Source organism: Notamacropus eugenii, chromosome 6 (assembly GCF_028372415.1).
Source record: "Notamacropus eugenii isolate mMacEug1 chromosome 6, mMacEug1.pri_v2, whole genome shotgun sequence".
In the NCBI taxonomy this organism is placed as follows: Eukaryota; Metazoa; Chordata; class Mammalia; order Diprotodontia; family Macropodidae; genus Notamacropus; species Notamacropus eugenii.
In genome coordinates this window covers 299,058,998-299,081,489 of record NC_092877.1, presented here as the reverse complement: position 1 = coordinate 299,081,489, position 22,492 = coordinate 299,058,998, and the positions used below count along the sequence as shown (strand labels likewise).

The window sequence follows — 22,492 nt, the reverse complement described above, 5'->3', positions numbered from 1 at the left end:
GATGTCTCTCCAGTACCTCAAACTTTTCAAAACTAAGCCCACCATCTTCTACTGTGACCATGAATCAATAACGCTTTGTTGCTGTTCACCTGTTTCAGTCACGTCTGACTGCAGTTTGTGGGGTTTTCTTGGCAAAGATACTGGAGTGGTTTATCATTTCCTTCTCCAGCAGATGAGGAAACTGAGGTAAACAGGGTTAAGTGACTTTCCCAGGGTCACATAGCTAGTATCTACAGCCACATTTGAACTCGGGTCTTCCTGAATCCAGACCCAGCCCTTTATCCACTGTGCCATGTACCTACCCACTGCACTACAACAATGCTATGCTTTTTAATAAATAGGTCCAATTTATAACTTTTAAAATTTATTTCATTCTTCTGACCTCCTGCTCTATAACCAAATCAAAATAAAGCTCTGTCAAATCTACTTCTAAAAGACGTTTTACCTTTTTGTTTCCAATTACCATAGGCCTTTACCTCTAATGCAACGATATCCTTAATGATAGCCTCCTTATAGCTATCTCATCTAAGCCTCCCTCCCAGCTCCCATTATGTTATTAGTCTATTCAATGCTCTATAGTGACTCCCACCTACAGTACTTACTATCAACTCCTCAGCCTAATTTTCAAAGCCCTCCACCAAAACGTTCACCTTGTATCCCCACCAACCTCATTTCTCTACTCACCCATTTTGTAGCCACTGCTCCAGACAAGCTCTATGTCAATAATTTGCTTATTCCCATCTCTGCATTCCCTCTAACTCAAAGGTACTCACAACAGCTCATGAATATCCTCTACTAATTCAGAGGGCTCACAAGCTGCACTGGTGGAAGGCATACTCACAGCATACCAATTAAATCATGGATCCTTAAAGGATTGAAACAACGAAGTTAGATGTTACTTAAGTGTTCTAAAACAAGTTCTCGTTCGTACGTTTCATGTTCTCAGCTAAACTGTAAACTGAGGGAAAAAAAGGTTTTATTTCTTTTGTAGATATTACGTGACCCCTACAGTGTCTAATATCATGCAACTCTTGCAACAGGCATTTCAAAAATGTCAGTTTTGTCACTTTGGAGCTTGAAGGGACCTTAGAAATCACCGTGGCCAACCCCTCTCAATTCACAGATGAGGACACTGATGTTTATGAGGGTTAAGTGACTTGCTCAAGGGGGAAAGTATCATAACTAGTATGTCTGGCTCCAAATCCAGAGTTCTCCAATCAGCCCCTGTCTTCTGGGGAGGGCTGTAAAGTACGCAAACACTTAGGAGAAACAATGTCCTGTGCTTGTTCATGTCTCAACGTGGGCTTCCGTCAATAATGTGAAATCTTGTAAGTTCTAACTGAAGACAAAGCACATTTTAGAAGAGGTAGAGTTACTTTCAATCATGTACAGTACATGAAAGTAAGGCAACAATTTCTCATTGAGCACAAATCCTTCATAATTTGTACATCTACTGCTTGGGTTAAACGGTCACTTCTAAAAAGTAATAAAATGTTACTCTTTAATCTCAAACATAAATAGAAATGAGGTCCACTAATCCTTACATGAGAACCCGGGGGCCACACATTGATTTAGTTTTGAAGTTTATAATTATTATCTGTTTTATTATATTTTTATTTATTTTGTTAAATATTTAGTCTGCACCACCCTTGGGAATGTTGTGGGCCAAGTATTTGATACCATTAATTTAAAACTAGCCCTTCTCCCCATCCTATCTTCAAGTGGCTTGACTATCATCTCTGTAGAGGTAAATTCTAACTATTTCTCTTGGAATGACCATGGATTCTGGATCTGATCATCAGATTTATCCTTCTAAAGACCTCCTAAGATGCTATATTGAGTTATGATATATAGGAGACAAATGACCTGTACATAACAAAGCATTCAAAATCAAGAGGTCATGGTTCCTGACAGCTCAGCAATAAGTGCTGTTTACATCACCAATAACTCACTTTAAGCAAGTACAAAGATTTGGGCTATAAGGATGGCCATCTCATTTATTGTCAGTGTAACCTTAGTTAGCAGGCAAATCATTTAACCTCTTTAGCTCATCTGTAAAATGGGGTTAACACCATCTGCTCAGACCTCAGAGCATTGTTGAGACAATCAAGTGGCTATGAAAACATATTGTAACTGTAAAAAGCTATACAAATATAAATTATCATTATGAAAAGATAAAAGGAAAACCCAGAAATAAAAGTATAACCAAATTCTTTTAAATTCTCCATATGAACAATGAATATCTTAGTTCAAACACCTCAATGCTTTTTAATACATGGTAGTAAATGAGTAGAGCACAAAACTCTTACTAATACGATTAGCAATTAGGATTTAGACTGTAAGAGTTGGATAAACTTTAATAATAGCATTCTTTCTTCAGGGCTATACCTTTATCTCTGGGATCAACAAGAAGGTCATCAGCAGAACAAGGGCTCTCTTCACTACCTTCATTTGAGATGGTAAGGAATGAAGTGGGAGACACAGATTGGGAGCGGCTGCTATTGTTACTTCCCCTGTCTGCTCCAGCAGGTGTCTGAGTATCAACACTGCGGGTACTACTACTGCGCTGTCCCAGGGGAGGAGGTGCACGGTGACCGTCAGGAATATCTTGTGGCTGTTGTAAATAAAAAACAAACTCTCCACTTAGTGGTTGATCTGCAACTGTCCATTGTCAACCTTCTCAAAGCGCATACTAAGGATTTCTAAATGGCTTCCTTTTGCCCACTGCTGAGGTTGTGAGACTCATGTCTATCACTTCCCTTTGTGTTCAACAGTCCTGACGAAAGGGAAAAAAGTCACGAACCAAAAATTTGCTTCTTTGTAGTAGTAGAGTGGACCATAAAGAAGAGAAATAAGGACACAACACTGAGTTCAGAATCAAGGGGACAAAGGGTGTGGTGGTGTTTTATCTGCCAAGAGTTTGGCTTTCCTTCCCCAAGATATCCCCTTTTCTTTTTAGGTCTTGTCAGAGGAACAGGAGTAGTGGACAGACCTCACCCCCTCCAGAGAAGGTAAGGTACCAACTCCACAGAAATTAGGAGTACTGAAGCCATCTTGGCCAACACTGAAGAGACATTTCAGAAGTAATGTTTGCCCTCCTTCTCCCTAAGTGAGTCCAGAAGGAAGCCTCAGAGAGAAATAAACTAGATGTGACTATATGGGGTCTTACCTGCCTGAATGGAATAGAATTTGTTATTTCTTATTTGCAAAATCAGGAGCCAAGATGTCCTGTAAGACTAAGTCAGTAGTGCTCACTTTCCCCCAATAAAATCAAAACAATGGGCACTCTATCTTAACAATTCTGAAACTCCACAGAATAACAATCAAGCTAGGATAAGTATATAACCCTTGATTTGTCCCTCCTCTTTCTCAGAGAATTAAGGAGATTTGGATGAACAATGAGTTGAAAATGAGCAATATTCAGATTGAATTTTACACATATATGTTCTCAGATAAGGAAAATCAATGGAGGTGAGCATTTCTCTGCAAATTAAAAGGTTGGAGAGAACTACCAAGAGTTTAGCTAAAGGTTTGGCCCAGGACCACAAACAGTTGGGGTCACAGGCATGACTAGAACACAGGTTTTGTGGCATTATGGCTGGCTTTCTGTCCACAGTGCCATACTGTGTCTCACATGGTGGCATTGTTCAAGAGCAAAAAAAGCGATCTCTAGTCTGATTAGGTCACTTTGAACTAAGAACTACCATAGCCTAAAACATTAACTGATAACCAAATAGTAATGAATAAGAAGGTTCTTAATATGTAAAGTTTTAATTGTCAAATTCTTAATAGGCCATAAAGCTGAAAATTTGCCAGAGTAATGGGCAAGTACACAGCCCTTCTCAAAAGTAATAACTATAAATGAGTAACAATTTAAATCATTTCTACACAAAAACCCAGATATGCACCCCCAAGCTAACTTGATAAGAGTGTAAAGAAATTAAAAAACAAAACTGTGTAAAACTGAAAAGAGGCCTAAAATCTCTTTGCTACAGAAAGACAAAGGCAAATTTTGTTTGAAAACTGCATTTTCTCTTAACAGAAAAGAAAAAAAAAGCTTACTTTCCTTTTTCTAACCTTCCAATTATGGATAATAAATCAACTGGGGAAAAACATGAGTCATGAGGCATTGTATATAATTCAGTTCAAACATTTATTACACACCCACTCTGAGCAAGGCACTGTTCTAAGCACTGGGAAATAGCAAATCAAATAAATTATGGAAATAAAATGTGTTAAGATTTCAAAGAAGAGAATACTCACTATAAGTTGCTCTTCTTTTTCTCCAGTTTCTTTAATTATTATTTCAATCTCCTGATTCAACCCTTCCACACTATTCCGGAACCGTGACCCTGTTGATTTGGTGATGGGAATCACTGGAATAAGTATACTCTTTGGAATAGGAGCCTAAAGAAAACACAAAAGAGGTTTAATGTGGCATTTTAATTCTCCATTCAATTCAATAAACATCTATTAAGCATCTACTAAAAGCAAGGCCCTGTTTTATGTGCTGGAGAAACAAGGACAAAATGAACAGGCTTCATAATTACATATTTTACACACAAAAAAGCAACAAAGTTTTGTAGCTAAGAAACTCTTATCTGCTTTCTTAATCTAAAGCAGAAATGCAAATTTCAAAAATCAAATTCCAGCTTTTAATCCCCCAGATATGAGACAGATTCTTCAAAAGTTTATTTATCAAAATTTTTAAAGTATATGGAGTGTTTGGGGAAAAAAAACTATAAGGAAATTTCAATCCCAGTGATTTTTTCCTGACTTCAACAGTTTGTGTCAACTCTGTCTGGAGCATAATTTTAAAACATTTTAGCATCAAATTCTCTGTAGCAGTGTAAAGCAAATTTACTTCCAATGTCCATATACTGTAGTAAAACTGTAGCAATGACCACTTTTCTGTGAGATATAGCTAACTGCTGCAACTAGGTGTTACAGTAAATAGAGCATCAGGTCTGAGGTTAAGAAGACCAGATTCAAAACAGACCTCAGACATTTACTTAGCTGTGTGACCCTGGGCAAGTCACTCAACCCTGTTTATCTCAGTTTCCTCAGCTGTAAAATGAGTTGGAGAAGGAGATGGCAAACCACTCCAGTATTTTTTGCCAACAAAATTCCAAATGTGGTCACACCGAGCTGAACATGACTACAGCAACAATACTGTAATATTTGGTTTTAAAAGAGAGTGATGCAAATCACTTCCTTTCACAGTCTACAGTTAATGTGGTTTTTTTTAAAATTTCACTAGTACTATATTAACTTTAAAAAGAATGTGACTGATTACGTAATTACAGGGCATTGTCAGCTCCCCTTATAAGATGGCCAAAATGAATACATAAAAACATTTATTAGAAGATATATCTTTATAGGCTTCACATATTTAAGGCAACTGAGGAATACAGATGAGGACGGTCATTTTGTATATCCCTTGGTCTTACTGAGGACCTTATTCATAAAGAACTGTGCTTTATTTAGGTTTTCCCCACTACTTTAATGTAGTACCTGACACATAGTAGGTATTTAATAAACAGCTACTGATTGATTTATATCATTTAATAGAATGTACATCATCATACTTTGTGTTACAGAGCTGACCAAAGAATATTCTTTTCAAAAATCTAGTAGTCTCCATTTATGGGATAAGACAAGCTCAGCAAAACTGACTAAGTACATTGAAATGAAGTTGGTTTCAGGAATTTGTTCATGAATCAGCCCTAGTGACAATTCTGATGTAACTTCTAAATTATAGATTATGTGTGTGTATACATATATTAACATAAAGAAGTTAGTCTAAAAGACCCTAGTAGTTAAGTGATTGGGTAACACCCAGCTTTTGTATTTATTAAGTGACAGTTATCCTCAGTTAAAAGGTGGGGAAACAGCTAACACAATCTTATAAAGTTCTCTCCTTCCCCACTGCACAAAGCAGAACTTAATTGGTAGATGAAAGATAAAATGAGAGGATCTTCTCCTGGCTCCTTAAATCTTACCTCAATGTTAGTAAAATCTAGACTATTACTTAGAAAGAAAAAGGAGGGACTGGAGAGTGCCACACAATCATCTATAATGCAGCTAGGTAATCTATATCATCCTCTTCAATAAACCACAGAACTACAGCTGCTCTGGATGAGGTGAAGAAGTACTCTAAGAACATAGGTGCTTGCCGACTAACACCGGACAGATGATTCCTTTTTGCAAAAAGGTCATTACTAATTAAGGTAGGCATGAAATCATAATTACAAATATGGAAAGGGCACGTTAAATTTTGGCAACAGATGAAGAGAACTGTTGGTTTCAAGGTGTAGAAGTCTCATGTTGAGACTTCAGAACCATGAGCAGTAAGCAGTACTCTATAGAGGGTGCAGCAGCCAAATCAGAGATTGTTATTGGATCCCAACTTACAAGTCCTGTAGACATAAGAATTTGCACATAATAATCTTGAAACAATTCCAACAAAAGTACCCAACATTTTAAAAATGAAATACTTCCTTGAACAGCTATGATTACATAAGCAATTCTCAGCAACCTAATTAGAACCTGTTCAAACAGCAAGCTTGCCCAAGTGTTAGGCACCAGCATGAACTACCGTTCCAGCTCTAAATGTACTTCCTAAGTAACTCTACCAGTGTAATAACTTGGTACTTCTTGGTACAGTGATGCCTCCCTACTGCTTTGCTAATGACAGTGACCTTTCAGCTAGATGAATTCCTAACCTATGTTTTATAGTTTTTCTCAAGTACAGTTAACCCAGCGCCAAATATTTCCCAGCTGGTTTCTCTCTAGTTTTAGGGGGAAAAAAAACAACACATGTCTAGCCAACATTTCAATCAACTCTAAGTATCGATAAAAAAAGAAATTTAGTTAATCAGTATTAAGCATCTATCTTGAACACATCATATCAGACCATGAAGGAGAATTAAGACATAGTTTCTTCCTTCAACAAGGTTACAATTAAGGAAAGAAAATAAGATTACATAAATACTATTTACATGTTCAAATAAAAAGATTTTGCTGAAGGGAGATGGAATAGACCTTAAGGTTTATAGAAGCACAAGCAAAGGGCAGTAATAAAGGCTTCTGGTCTGCAAAATGAGGGAGCATCTGAGGCATCCAACATGCATATCTTATGGTCCAAATGTTACTTGCCTGAGATTTATAATAAAAATGAAAACAACCCAAAAAATCTTATAGATTAACAGAAGAGGCTTAAATAGCTAAAATTTCTGGCTACACAGCCAGGTTACAGGGCAATGTCTTGATTACCTTACCTGTGGCAAAACATCTTTATCACTTCAGGGAACTACTAAAAGCAAAGCTGAAAGTCACTATCATTGATACAAATTTGAAGTTAGAAATAACATTTTTCTTGATTGAATACATTCCACAATTCTCAAAAATAGTTCAGTACCAAGGTTATCACTAATTTGACTAAAAATCATCAGTAACTGATACTTGGCTTAGAACTGTTTATTTCTGTATGAAGTTAATTAAAACAGTTTTCTGGACTTTGTTGGTATTAAACATATCATACCAGTATATATTTCTAAAAAGTTAATAGTTAACACACTTCATCATTTATTAATAAGAAATTCACATATGACATGGATGCATTTCTGTTTGTGGGACTTTGATGAAACAACCTCAATGCCTCTTAGATTAGATGACATTTAAAATTACTTCCTTAAGGCTAATTATTGTCACAAGGCTATATATGTGCATAAAAAAGTAAAAATTGAATTCATACCAAAATGTGATCTGTTTGCCTGTCTATCTATAAAACTCAAGTAATCAAAACTTCTGATGAATGGGGTATCCTGACTTAATTTTTCTAGGACTGACTGGGAGTCAAACAGGAAAACATGTTTCATTCCTTGTTGAAAAATTTTTTTAAAGGTGTAGTTACCTCACCTTCTTAGCTTCCTTAGCAAAGAACATAGCTATATCTTTCTTTGAGAACTTTAAATCTTAGAATACCTCAAGTTAATGACTCAAAACACAAATTTTTATTTGCAAAGTACCTTAAAAACACAATCTCTATTGATCCTTGGTTATATAGCTAGAAAGTTATGGTATGTGTAATTTTACTCCAGAATAAATTCCTGATAACCATTTTTTGGTCTTGTTTCGTTATCTTAAAAAGTAGGACACTTAAATTCTAGCCAATTAAAGATTCTGGCTAATACTGTAAAATTAATTATGGCTAAAACGACATATTCTAATTAAGACATTAGTCTACTAGTCCACATTACTCAGAAACTGAACTGAATCCTATAAAGAACAAATATTTTCAACTGTATCACCTGGGAAACGACTGTGGTCTGATATAATTCAGGAGAAGTAAAGAAAATGATTAACTTAAGCAGAGATCTAGGAGGCTGGAATGTGGAGTATATCAATGTTGGGAGGTAAAGAAGGAAAAATGCAAGAAAACAAATTGGATGAGAAAGGAAGAAGAGTGATGAGAATTGCCAAAAGGATAACAAATCTAGTGTTCTTAAAGCTTTAAGATATGGCCAAGACTCTAAATAGAACCTCACTTATCCTAAGGACTTGAGAAGCAGTGTGGTGTAATGTAATTAGATTTGGAGTCTCGGGACAATGATCTAAACTGGCTAAAATAGCTATGGGCGTCAGTTTTGTAGTCCGATAAATGATGTCCTTTCTAGTTCTAGCTTGATGGTCCTGTGCCTCCCCTGAAATCTAACCCACCTTCCCTATACTCCTTATCTACAAAGACTGGTTCTAAAACAGTTCTCCTTTGGTCTTGGTTGGCTCTAGCAAAAGCTTAAAACTTCAAGAAAAACAATTGCTATATCCTAGCCACAGAGCTTGGCAAAAAAAGAAAGGAAGAAAGACAGAAAGAAAGAAAAAGAAAGAAAGAAAAAAAGCAGCTCATTAGGGTCTGTCCAGTTACTGCCTAGTAGCAGCTGATAATAAAGAATTCAGCGCTCCCAGCCTCTATAGACTCTAGCTACAGTAATGGGAAACCAAAGCCCAGTTAAAGAACTCAGAAACTTTCTGATCAGCTCCACTCTCAGGGCCAAGGTTTCTCTTAAACTGAACTTAAAACTTTTCTTGGCTGACGATGCCTTCTTTCTTTCAAAAGGATGCAAAGAACAAGCAACACCTGCATCTTCTATCATGACTTTGTTACAAGCAACTTTCACAGCCCTCAGGTGAGGAATGATGTACACAGCAGGGATAATTTTCCTGCATTATTTTATTTAAGTATAAATACCTTTTCTGGACATTGCTGATGAAGAAAGTTGTTTTCCCCCCATGAGAAATGTGAAAGGTATGCAATTAAAAATAGTAATAATACAAATGAATCACAGGATTTCCTGAAGAATAACTCAAAAACGTACCTGAGATGCTCTATCATAATATCAAAAGATTTTAAAAGTAACATTCCTATGCTTTTACTGATGGAGTATCAGCACTAGGTTACTTGTCACTCTTAGGAATCTTTCGATCCTGAAAAAGGAACTTCCCAATGACAGTCATCTTTCTAGCAGGAATCCTCATACACTTAGTCTTAAATATTTGTGGAGTCTGTCAAAGATGAAGGCAAGAAGCTAAAAGTCCTCATGCAAAAACAAGAAGAGGAAAAATCTCCTCTTTTATGATGGCCAATTACTTTAAAAATTGCTTTTTTAAAAAAAGGTTAATTATTTTGTCATTTCATCTTATTTACTGTTCTAATTTATCATGACTGCATTTATGGCTGATGGAAACAGAACCTTTGCCTATTCAGTGATGGTATTTCCCCCCAACACTAATGATTACAATATATGAAGACTTCTTCCCCATCACTGCCAAAGTGCAGACCAACAACTATGCAGTTACTCACAGTCTCACTTTCCTGCATCACCAAAATGTGTGAGGTGACTTTTCCACATTCATACCAACATTGTGCATCAGAGTAGTACCTGAAACCCAGATCTTACCACAACACAGACACCAGCATCTCTGTGACCACCAACCACATCAGTAAATCCAGTTTAAAAGAAAAACACCCCAGCAACTGGTTTGGATATTTTTTTTAACTGACAAAAATGTCTTTAAATTTTTCAACTGATTGATATGCCATCTCAAACTGTGTTTATCCTGTAGAATGTCAACATTTTCACTAGTTTTTTGTATAACTTATTCAGTACCACTTGCAGATCACATGATTACATGTCACATGATACAAATCTGACAAATGGTGGAATTTTTCTTTGAGAACAGGATGGAAAACCCAGAGGAAAGGGGGTTAAAATAATTCAAGCAAATAAAGAAAAAAAATTACATACACAGCCATGAACCAAGAAATATAGGTTAAAGAACAGGGGATGTCTATTCATGAACAGAAAACCCAGCAAACTCACTAAATATTTCAAAAGCAGTAAGTCCCCCTTAGAATTTTAAATTAATTTTTAGTTTATAACATTCAGTTCCACCCAAGACAGTATGCAATCTGATATGAGCTCTACATATGCATTCCTATTAAACATATTTTCACATTAGTCATGTTATAAAGAAGAACTATAACCAAATTATAACCAATGAACCACGAGAAAGAAGAAACAAAACAAAACAAGAAAGAGAGAGCAAATAATTTGCTTCAACCTGCATTCAGACTCCATATTCTCTCTTGGGATGTGGATAGCACTTTCCATCATGAGCCTTTCAGAGTTGTCTAAGAACCTTGCACTGCTGAGAAGAGCCAAATCTATCAAAGTTAGTCATCACACAACCTGTCTGGAGCTGTGTACTCTCCCGGTTCTGTTCTTCTCATTCAGAATCAGTTCATATAAGTTTTTCCAACATTTTCTTAAGTCTGCCGGCTCATTATTTCTTTTTCTTAAAAATTCTTTTTAAATTTCATTAATTTGTTTTCAGGTTTCAACAATCACTTTCCTAAGTTTTAAATTTTCTGCCCCTCCCACCTAGAGAGGGTATGCAATCTTATATGGGTTCTGCACATATATTCTTATTAAAACATTTTCACATTAGTCATGTTGCATAGAAGAATCAAAACAAATGGGAGAAGTCACGAGAAAAACCAAACCAAACCAAAACATAACAAAACAGAAAATAGTCTGCTTCATTCTGTGTTCTGATTCCATAGTTCTTTCTCTGGATATGTATGGCATCATGAGTCCTTTGTGAATGTTTTAATTCCTTGCACTGCTGTGAAGGACTAAATGTATCAGAAACAGTCCTTGCACACTGTGGTTGTTGCTGTGTACAATGTTCTCCTGGTTCTTCTCCTTTCACTCAGCATCAGTTCATATAGGTCGTTCTCTGAAGTCTTCCTGTTCATCATTTCTCACAGTACAGTAGTATTCCATTACATCCATACACCACAATTTATTCAGTCATTCCCCAATTGATGAACATCCCTTTGATTTCTGGTTTTTGGCCACCACAAGGAGAGCTGCTATAAATATTTTTGTACATGTGGGACCCTTTCCCATTTTTATGATCTCTTGGGGATACAACCCTAGAAGCTTTATTGCTGGGTCAAAGGGGATGCACATTTTTGTAGCCCTCTGGGCACAGTTCCAAATTGCTCTCCAGAATGGTTGGATCAGCTCACAGCTCCACCAACAATGAATTAGTGTTCCAACTCTCCCACGTCTTCTCCAACATTTATCATCTTCCTGTTCTGTCATGTTAGCCAATCTGATACGTGTGATGTGGTACCTCAGAGCTGTTTTGATTTGCATTTCTATAATCAATAGTGATTTAGAGCATTTTTTTCATATGACTGTAGATAGCTTTAATTTCTTCCTCTGAAAGCTGCCTGTTCATATCCTTTGACCATTTATCAATTGAGGAATGACTTGTATTCTTATAAATTTGACACAGTTCTCTATATATTTTAGAAATGAGGCTTTTATTAGAGACACTGGTTGTAAAAATTCTTTCCCAATTTTGTTTCCCTCCTAATCCTAGTTGCATTGGCTTTGTACAAAAACTTTTCAATTTAATGTAATCAAAATTATCCATTTTGTATTTCATAATGTTCTCTTTCTCTTGTTTGGTCATAAAGTCTTCCATTCTCCATAAATCTGATAGGTAAACTATTCCTTGCTCTCCCAATTTGCTTATAGTATCAGCCTTTAAAACTGTGTACTCATTTTGACTTTATTTTGGTATATGGTGTAAGATATTAGTCTATATCTAATTTCTGCCACACTATTTTCTAGTTATCCCAGCAGTTTTTGTCAAATAGTGAGTTCTTATCCCAGAAGCTGGAGTCTCTGTAGATTGCTATCGTCATTGACTACTGTGTCCTGTGTATCTAATCTATTCCACTGATCCACCACTCTACTTCTTAGCCAGTGCCAACACAATTTAAGATCTGGTATGGCAAGGCCACCTTCTCTAGCATTTCTTTTCATTAATTCTCTTGATATTTTGGACTTTTTGTTTAATTTTTTTTGGTAGTTTGACTGTTATGGCACTGAATAAGTAAAACAATTTAGGTAGAATTGTCATTTTTATTATGTTAGCTTGGCCTACTCCACAAGCAACTGATGTTTTTCCAATTATTTAGATCTGACTTTATTTGTGTGAAAAGTGTTTTATATCTTACTTAGAATTTAAAGAATTTATAGTACATTGTAGTTGGATGTCCCAAACAGCACAATCTGTAAATGACACTAGCCACTTAAGTTTAAAATTTTTTAGAATCCACCCTAGAATTCCATTAGTTCATACTAAAAACATCTCCATCATTTAAATATTCCCTGCACCAATGCAGACTGTAAACCATTCATACCTGCCCATATGGTATAATTCAGATTCACCTAATGTAGGTTTCAGGGCTTTCTCTGGAGCAAAGGAGCCCTCAGGCTATCCACCTGAAATCCTTCTCCTTCACCATAGGGAGGGATCAGGACCAATCTTCACTTCCTAACCCACTAAAGATCTGATAAGATCCTTCCCCACTTTAGAAGTTTCCCACTTTTCTATGTTGTGGCCTGCTCCAACCTAGCACATGGCTCTTTTCTGCCTTGCATAATATTTATTTTCAAATCTTCGGAGATCATGCATGGCTTAAAGCCATACCATACCTGTTTAACAGTGGTATTTAAAAACAACAAAAACAAAATCTTTCTGGGACAAGTATAGGGGTCATTGAAGGAGTATGCAAATTGTTTGAGGAAATCTAAACTGTTCTTTTCACATCCTATTTAATTCTAGGCCAACTCACTGCCTATTTTTATTATCTGTTCCAGTTACACATACAGATGGACAAAATCTATGGGTTGTCCACTTTAGTGTATGTAATGTTTTGGGCAATATATGCTCTTCATCCACTTGACAGTTTTTCCATGTGAATGATCCAGTCAAACTGTATTGATCTCATCCAGGAGGCTCTGCAGTGTTTCCAGGGCTTGACATAACTGGTGGGATGTCATCTTGAAGAGTGGAACAATAGGAAGACCTCACAATAGTGAGGTCTCAAACTGGATTTTCCATTGGACTCTAAGCTCCTTTGTAGTGGCTGTTATTCTCTTGGCTCTCTCTGCTTATCAAGTGGCTTAACAAATACCTGTTAAGTGACTGCTTCCTAATACAATGGCAAATACCTCTTGCAAACACACATCTAACACAATTTTTTTCATCAGTTGTTGAACAAAGTCATAAAGATTGTAACATCTTTCAAGGGATTTGAAATGATTGACATGTATGGGAGACTTTTTTAAAAAGAGATCTTAGGAAGTTTTTTACTCTACAAATTAAACGCTTTTTAAAAATTAATAAATAACAGGCAAGGTGAGATCTTATATTCTGTACAGTTTTCTGTCAACTATTTAGTGGTAAAGACGAGGTCCACTGATGAATATTGCTTTGAAAGTTGGATTATTACCTATTACTGTGCTACGAAGTACTACTCTGACACCGCAATGGGCTGCTATGGTGATTTTGGATTCTCAAAGACCAAGCAGAATATAAGTTCTGGACAGTTCTACCATGTAAACCAAGTCTGTTTTCTGAGGGTCAGTCTAACTATATATAGAAAGGTTCAGTCCAGTAATCTGGCCACTTGATGATGAATTCTTTGGCTATGACAACCCACAAAAACAAACAAACAAAACTACAAAGCAACTCTCAGCCCTGTGAAAGCCCCCTTTCACTTCTGTAGTGATGGTAGAAAACGTATTCTGTTAAGAATCACAAAGTTAAGAACATTCCTAAATTTTAATTTGACTGTTGGTTCTCTAAATGGCAGTGGGCATACTACTGGAGGTGCTGAATCTTACTCAACATTCTTGGTATAAATGAAATAAGAAGAAGGCAGCTGCAGTTATAAGAATGGCTTATGAGTATTCCTTGAAGCAGTTAGAAGATTTGGCTTTATTATAGAACCAAAGGCAACAAAGAAATAGCATTTCATAAGAAATTTCATTATTTCATTTGTTCAAATTATCCATTACAGAATCCCCATGAAAATAATTTCAGTTTATGTACCATTTGACCAATGGCACCTATAGAGTGGGCAAGATAAACCCACCTAAAGCAACAAGCACTTGGCAAATCAAACTAGTCCCACGCCATAACCTCAACCACCATGCCTCCACTCAGATGGAGATAATCTAGGGTCTCTGATAGTTCAAGATAGTGACAGTTCTCTCCCCTGATGGAGACAGACTAACCCCAAAGCTAAGAGCCTTGGGAAGAGCAGGCTTGGCTGTGCCTCCATCCTAGGTGCCATTTTCATTACAGAATAAAGGAGAGGAGCCCCTCTCCACACCAGTACCAACTCCCAACTGGTATGAAAACTAAGAACCCAGGAAACAGTAGCAACCCCTAGACCACTGAGCCTTGTTTCCAGCCCAATCTCTACAATTACCACCCCAAGAAACAAACATTGACAAGTGCTTCTGGATGTGCTGCAGTTCCCATTTCCTTCAGCAAACACAGTTACTTAAGACCCAGGAAAAAACATTCTTACTTTCACAGTCCTTGGCACTGTCACACTGTTTACTATCAGAAGTAGAGGTGATTTTATCAGCAGAAACAATGATTTAAAGAAGATGCATTTTTACTTGCTTTACCATTGAGCACCACAAGACCTTGCTACTTGACTTGAGGTGGAAGGGAGGGGAAGTTGTGCTTCCCTCTTTCTATCCCCATTCCTGGCATAGTACTTAGCAGAGAGTAAGCACTTCCTAAATTCTTTTTTCATTCATTCAACATCAGATGCAGAAGATGAAGAGACCGAAAAGTTCTTTGGAGACCTTAATAAGATCCTCCAAATTAAACCGTTATACATCTTGATACCCAATCACTTTAATTTGGGGTGGGAATCAGTTGAGGATGGTTGGTAAGTTATCAGGAAAGAATTGGTCCAAAGTAAACAGTAAAAGATGTGGAGACTTGGAGATTATACAGAAACCTCACATTCCTACATTATGACTACCTTCTTCACTCAAAGAATCAGTAGGCATCGGGTATAGTAAGCAACATTTTTAGAAATAAAATTGATTACACTTTAATAGACACATATAAAAATCATTCTTGAACAAACTCTAACTGAACAAACCATCAATTTACTAGATCAAAGACCAGAATTAACATCAAGCTGGGGCAGCTAGATGGCACAGTGGATGGAGCACTGGCCCTGGAGTCAGGAGGACCTCAGTTCAATTAAGTTGACACGTATTAGCTACACGACTCTGGGCAAGTCACTTAACCCTGACTGCCTCAATAGTAATAATAATGGCAATACTATAAAAATAAAATGGCACGAAAACAAATGCATCCTGACCTATTTAAATAAGTGACTGATAAAGAAACTTGTCATGTATGGTAAAATTACAATATCATTAAGTTGAACCAATATAAATCAATTACCACAATAAGGAAGCAGGGGACAAAATGTCATCATCAGCAAATTACTTGACTTATTTGTCAAATCAGAAATGACAGCAAAAGACAACAATTAGGATATATAATTATTTATTAAATCTTAATTATAAGAATGATAGAAAAGAATTAACAGTGCTGCTTCACAAAGCAGAAAAAATAGGATTGTTAAAACAAATTTAAGGAAAGCTTGGCAAGAGACCCACTAAATGAACTTATCCCAACAGTATTTAAGGATGAAAATAGAAGGACAACAAATAGAAGAGAAATAGGAGATATGGAAATAGTTTTTTAATTTTTTAAATATCAAACTTTTCACCATGAAGAACAGAAAAATGTCTACAGTCAAACTAGAACATTATAGTACCAGAAATGGTTTCAGAGTAAGTAGAAACGGAACTAAAGATAACATAGATGGAAAAAGCAGCTGAACAGGACCAAATGTACATATAGGAGTTGCATCGTGAGAACATTAAAAGAGGGGAGGATACCAAAGATGCAGGAAAACATTTCAGACTCTATTGATACCAAACAAAAAAGTCAAACAAGAAAACACTGACAACTACCTATATCTACTTTTCCAGCTATAAAAATTTTTCATTGAGAATTAGCTACATAAAAAACAAAGTCAATGCAATCAAGATTAGGAGGGAAGAAGAAAACTGGGAAAGAATTTTTACAACCAGTGTCTCTTATCTGATAAAAGTCTCATTTCTAAAATAAATAGAGAATTGAGTCAAATTTATAAGAATACAAGTCATTCCTCAATTGATAAATGGTCAAAGGATATGAACAGGCAGTTTTCAGACGAAGAAATTAAAGCTATCTACAGTCATATGAAAAAAATGCTCTAAATCACTATTGATTATAGAAATGCAAATCAAAACAGCTCTGAGGTACCACATCACATCTATCAGATTGGCTAACATGACAAAACAGGAAGATGATAAATGTTGGAGAAGATGTGGGAAAGTTTGAACTCTAATTCATTGTTGGTGGAGCTATGAGCTGATCCAAACTTTCTGGAGAGCAGTTTGGAACTATGCCCAAAGGGCTACAAGAATGTACATCCCCTTTGACCCAGCAATAAAGCTTCTAGGGCTGTATCCCCAAGAGATCATAAAAATGGGAAAGGGTCCCACATGTACAAAAATATTTATAGCAGCTCTCTTTGGGGTGGCAAAGAACTGGAAATTGAAGAAGGAATGCCCATCAACGGTAATGGCTGAACAAGTTGTGTTATATGAACGTAATGGAATACTATTGTGCTATAAGAAATTATGAGCAGGCAAACTTCAGAAAAACCTGGAAAGACTTAATATGAACTGATGCTGAGTGAAATGAGTACAGCCAGGAGAACATTATACAGAGGAACAGCCACAGTGTTTGAGGACAGTTTCTGATATACTTAGCCCTTCATAGCAATGCAAGGACCTAAAACATTTCCAAAGGACTCTTGATGCAAAATGCCATACATATCCAGAGAAAGAACTATGGAATCAGAACGCAGAATAAAGCAGACTATTTTCTTTTTTTGTTTCTTTTTCTCTCACGGTTTTTCCCATTCATTCTAATTCTTCTATAACAAATGACTGATGTGAAAATATGTTTAATAGGAATGTATATAGAGAGACTATATCCGATTGCATGTCATCTTGGGGAGGGAGAGATTTAAAACTTATGATCTCTTGAAAGGACTTCTTCCCATTCAGGCCCGTGTTGATATGGGTGTCATGTTTACTTCTGCACACATTAGTTCACATCACTGCTTTAGCCACAACCCTTCATGCCTGCCTATTGCTTTGTAAGTTCAAATTCTTTCTCCTAGTGCTACAAATTTGAAGTTAGCCTACCTTTTCAGTCGGATCTCATGTTACTCCCTTCAGTTTCTCAGTGCTTTGGCTAAACTGTACTATTTGATGTCTCCTGTTCACAAAACGTTATTTTCTGCTTCTGCTCTTAGATCATGATGTTACTGATACCTGGCATAATCTCCCCATCAGTCTGTTAAAACTCAATTCAAATGCTACTCCTCTAAGATTACATACAGGAATTGGCAAGGATGCCTCTATATACACAAAATCCATTAAAAAAATTCATGTAATTAGGTTTTCAGATTAACTGTCATAATGTGGATGAGGGCAGGAAGAGTTTGTCATAAAGGTATAATGATTATGGAGAGGGACATTATAAAGGATAAAATAAGAAACTGCTATCCAAATGTCAGTTATAACTATAATTATTAGCCTATAATAATCAGGGCTCCAATTTAGTGATGACTTCATCCCAAGAATTCTGTACTCCTGTTGAGCTCAAATAATGTTTATAGAGCAATATAGAGGAGTAAGTTGGTAAATATTTAACAACTAAGCTGGGGGTGAGGATAAAGGCTGGGGAGTAAGCATGCAAACACTAAGTTTTAAAAAATTTAATCTGCATTCATTAACACTTTCTTAAGTCTGGATGCCCATTCTGTCAAATTTAAGAGTTGGCTTACTACAGCTGACTCCAGTAGGTCCTGGACTGTGGAGACAAAGTTCAAGTTGGCCATTTCATTGAAGTATGATGTGTACCTTGGTGAGGAGAGATAACACAAATAGGCAGGGAATGATGACATTATGAAAAACTCAGAAGAGGGCTATTCCTCTACAAAGCTACAACTCATTTAGTAACTGATGGTACAGAATGTTATCTGCCAATTAATGAGATAAATCAACAAACACAATATAGGTAGGTTCATTTCATTCACTGTTGTTAATGTGGAGTGGGGAAGAGGATAATATAGCTTAAAAAAAATACCTGACAGCCTCTGGTTTAGCTTAAAGATTCCACTTAACTGAAACTTAGCCTAAGTGTGTACGTATGTATGTACCCCTACACCCACACATTTTTTTAGGGCTAGATTTAAGATTATATTAAAAATAATAGAAAATGGAAGATAGTATCAAAAATGATGAGAATAACACTTTAAAACAGTTTGGGCATAAAAGTCCAATTAGAATTCCTGGAAGAGATGGAAAAAAGGGTTAAAAAAAGCTTAAAAATGTTTTTCTAAATGAAATGAAAGGACTAGAGGAAAAAACTGGTAAAGAAATGATAGCTATAGAAGAAATAACTGGAAAAAGAATGAACAGTTTTGCACAAGAGGTAACAAAATCTTGTCCAAGCAACAAACTCCTTGAAAATCAGAATGGACCAATTAAAGGCCAATTACTTTAATGAGGCAACAAGAAACAATAGAAAATATAAATTATCTCATAGCAAAAACAACCAACCAGGAAAATAGAGAAGATGTAAGATGAATGGATGCTGAGGGAAGTGAGCAGAACCAGGAAAACATTGTACAGATTAACAGAGACATGATGCAATGATCAACTATGACAGACTTAGCTCTTCTCAGCACTACAACGATCCAAGACAATTCCTAAAGACTCATGATGGAAAATGTTAGATACACCCAGAGAAATAACTATGGGGTCTCAATGCAGATAGAAGCCCACTTTTTTCACTTATTTTTCCTTTCTCATGGTTCTTCCTTTTTGCTCTGAGACTTTTTTTTACAACATGACTAATATGAAAATATGTTTAAAGTGATTATACATGTATAATCTGTATCAGATTGTCATCTCGAGAAAGGGGGAAGGGAGGGAGAGAGAAAATTTGGAACTAAACATCTTATAAAAGTGAACGTTGAAAACTATCTTTACATGCAATTGGAAAAAACCAAAATACTACTAAAGTGGAGAAAAAAAAATGTATGAATCATTAGCATATCTGAATGCCACAACAGCAACAAAAAAAGACTCTATGTATCAAATTTCTACCTATTAAATTGTCCAGATCTCTTAGAACTAGAGAGCAAAGTGAAATCCCCAAAATGAGAACTCCCTAGAACATGAGAGACAAAACCCAGAGATTCTAGGTCAAAGAAAAAATATTGTAAACAGCCAGAAAAAGAAAGAATTCAAATAGTGAGAAGCCATAGTCAGGATCACAAACGATTTAACAGCCACTCAATAAAGGAGCAAAAACTTGCCAAAGATATGATACTCCAGAAGGTAAATTACATGAATCCTGAAGCCAAAAATAACTTATCCAGCAAAACTGAATATAATGTTACAAGGAAAACAAACCTTTAACAAAATAAAAGGCTTGCAAGCATTCCTGATAAAAAGAACAGAGCCCCAGGGAAATTCTGAAGTTTAAACACAGGAGAAAAGAGAAACATAAAATTGTAAACATGGATAAAAATGATAAAATGAAACTAAACAAAGGATTGAATGCATATGGGGAGATAATATACACATCCCCTCTGAACCCTATCATCATCAGAGTTCATCAAAGTATGAGATAGAAAGACTATATTTCCATACAGTTGAAGGAAAGGGTGTTTTTCTTTCCCACTTCTCTACAAAAACAATTCTCAGAATGAGGGGAAAAACAGGAAACCAATCACTAGAAACCAGTCTCAACTAGGTCTAAGGTTGCAGACTGGGTAAGTAGGTCAGTTCGGTTTCAAGCACACATGCTTAATTGCTTCCTGAATATTAACTCCTCCTCCCAGGAGGTGCTAAAGCTCATTTACATGCACATGCAACGAATGTGGAGCTCCCTCCACATATGAACAACATATGAAGGGGGGGGGGGTAACATGAAGTAGGTGTATTGCGAAGTTGTACACCTCCAAGTACTCAGTCAATGAGGAAATGAGGGAGGGGCTTCTCATTTTGGGACAGGGATTTAGTTTTCACTTCTGTGTTGCGCTGCTGTTCAGGCACCTACCTTCCTGCAAGAACTGTGGAATAAATGAGCTTACCTCATCTACCTCAGGAGTCTTTGTCATTCCTTCAGAAAATTTTATTCCTAACAAAAGGAATCCAATTAGATGACCCTGTATCCCAAAGAGATCATAAAAATGGGAAAAGAATCCACATGTACAAAAATATTTTTTTAGCAGGTCTTTTCATGGTGGTTAAGAACTGGAAACTGAGGGTATGCCAATCAATTATGGAATGGCTGAACAAGGTGTGGTACATGAGTATAATGGGATACTATTGTGCTATAAGAAATGATGAGCAGGCAGATATCAGAAAAATCTGGAAAGACTCGTATGTACTGATGCTGGGTGAAGTGAGCAGAAACAGGAGAACAATGTACACAGTTAACAACCACAGTGTGCTATGACTGACTCTGACAGACTCAGCCCTTCTCCGCAATCCAAAGTCCTAAAACAATTCCAAAGGATTCATGATGAGAAAGAACTACAGTCTGAATACAGAATATTTTCTTTTTTTTTTCTTTCTCATGGTTCTTCCTATTCACTCTAATTCTTCTATACAACACAATTTGTAAATTGAACAGAAGCTCCTCTCCTCTCCCTCCTTGCCTGAGGTGCTCTATCCAGGGGAAGGCACACTTCCATGGCCAAAAGCTGCCTTTTTTCCTTTGGATTTACTGGCTAGATTTCTTACTCAAAAACCAGGCCTTAAGCCCAATTCACTCTGGAGATCATAGATTGGAAAACAAGTCCCTGCTCACCTAGCACGGAGGGAATGTAAATCTTAAATAGTAACTTTCTCTTTTACCCAGGAATCCTGAAAATCTTCCCCTCCCAGTTTGATTTTTCTTTTTTATTAAAGGGGCCATCCATTGAGTAACTACTTAAAGAAGCCTATTCATTGAATGGGTGTGTCACTCAAAGTGAGAATCTGATAAGACCTGAGCCTGAAAGGGCCAGGGACTCCCACTGCATCCTGGGCCATCTCCAGTCATCCTGATGAATATCTGGCCACTGCACCCAGATGACCCTGGAGGAAAAAGTGAGGTTGGTGACTTTACACAGCCCTACCTCACTCAAAGCAAAGTCAACTGCAAGTCATGTCATCATCCTGATGTAACGGTCCTCTTCTGGAACAAAGGACAAACACAATAACAACAACAACTTACATGTCTATTGTGAAAATATGTTTAAAAGGAATGTTTATGTAGAACTTAGATCGCATGCCAACTGAGAAGGGGAAGAGGAGGAGGGGGGAAATTTCAAAACTTATGATAGCAAATGCTGAAAAAAATCAATCAATCAATAAATAAATAAACTTAAAAAAAAAAAGGAATCCAATTAGACACTATTTGGGAGCAGTTCTGCTATGTCATAATGAACTTCTGAAAAAGAATAGAGATTAAGAGACGGAATAGTCCAAAGCAAAACAATCTTCTAAGGATTTGCAAAATATTTAAAGCCCTTTCTGAGGTAGGAAAAGAAAAGGAATCTGAGGGGGTACCTATAAAGAACTGGCATACTGTTCTTACCTTTTTTGTGGAATTTTTTTTTTTTTGGTTTCTGTGTTCTTTCACATGACTATTATGAAAATGTTTTGCATGACTGCATATGTATAGACTATATCAAATTGCTTACTGTCTCACAAAGGAGGGAGGGAAGGGAGAGAATTTGGAACTAAAAAAACTTTTTAAAACAATGTTAAACAGATGACATGACATGGACAATGTGGAAACTTGCTTTGATTGACTATCCATATTTCTTTTTTTGTGTGTTCTGGGGTGGGGTGGGGAAGTGAGATATAGATAGAAGGTCAGAAGGCAATCTTGGCTGATT

General features: G+C 36.5%; 1 protein-coding gene across 2 annotated transcripts in view; it reads right to left on the bottom strand.

Annotated features, from left to right (window-relative positions):
- The window catches only part of FAM117B (family with sequence similarity 117 member B), a 110,555-nt gene that overhangs the window by 10,716 nt on the left and 77,347 nt on the right, over nucleotides 1-22,492 (bottom strand). The window contains exons 5-6 of one of the 2 annotated variants that reach the window (XM_072617309.1): nucleotides 4,264-4,407; nucleotides 2,389-2,614 (exon numbers count right to left, since the gene is read on the bottom strand). In XM_072617309.1, the coding sequence (XP_072473410.1) occupies nucleotides 2,389-2,614; nucleotides 4,264-4,407 (370 nt within the window). The remainder of the gene's footprint in view (nucleotides 1-2,388; nucleotides 2,615-4,263; nucleotides 4,408-22,492) is intronic. The other variant, XM_072617310.1, reaches the window with a different exon arrangement.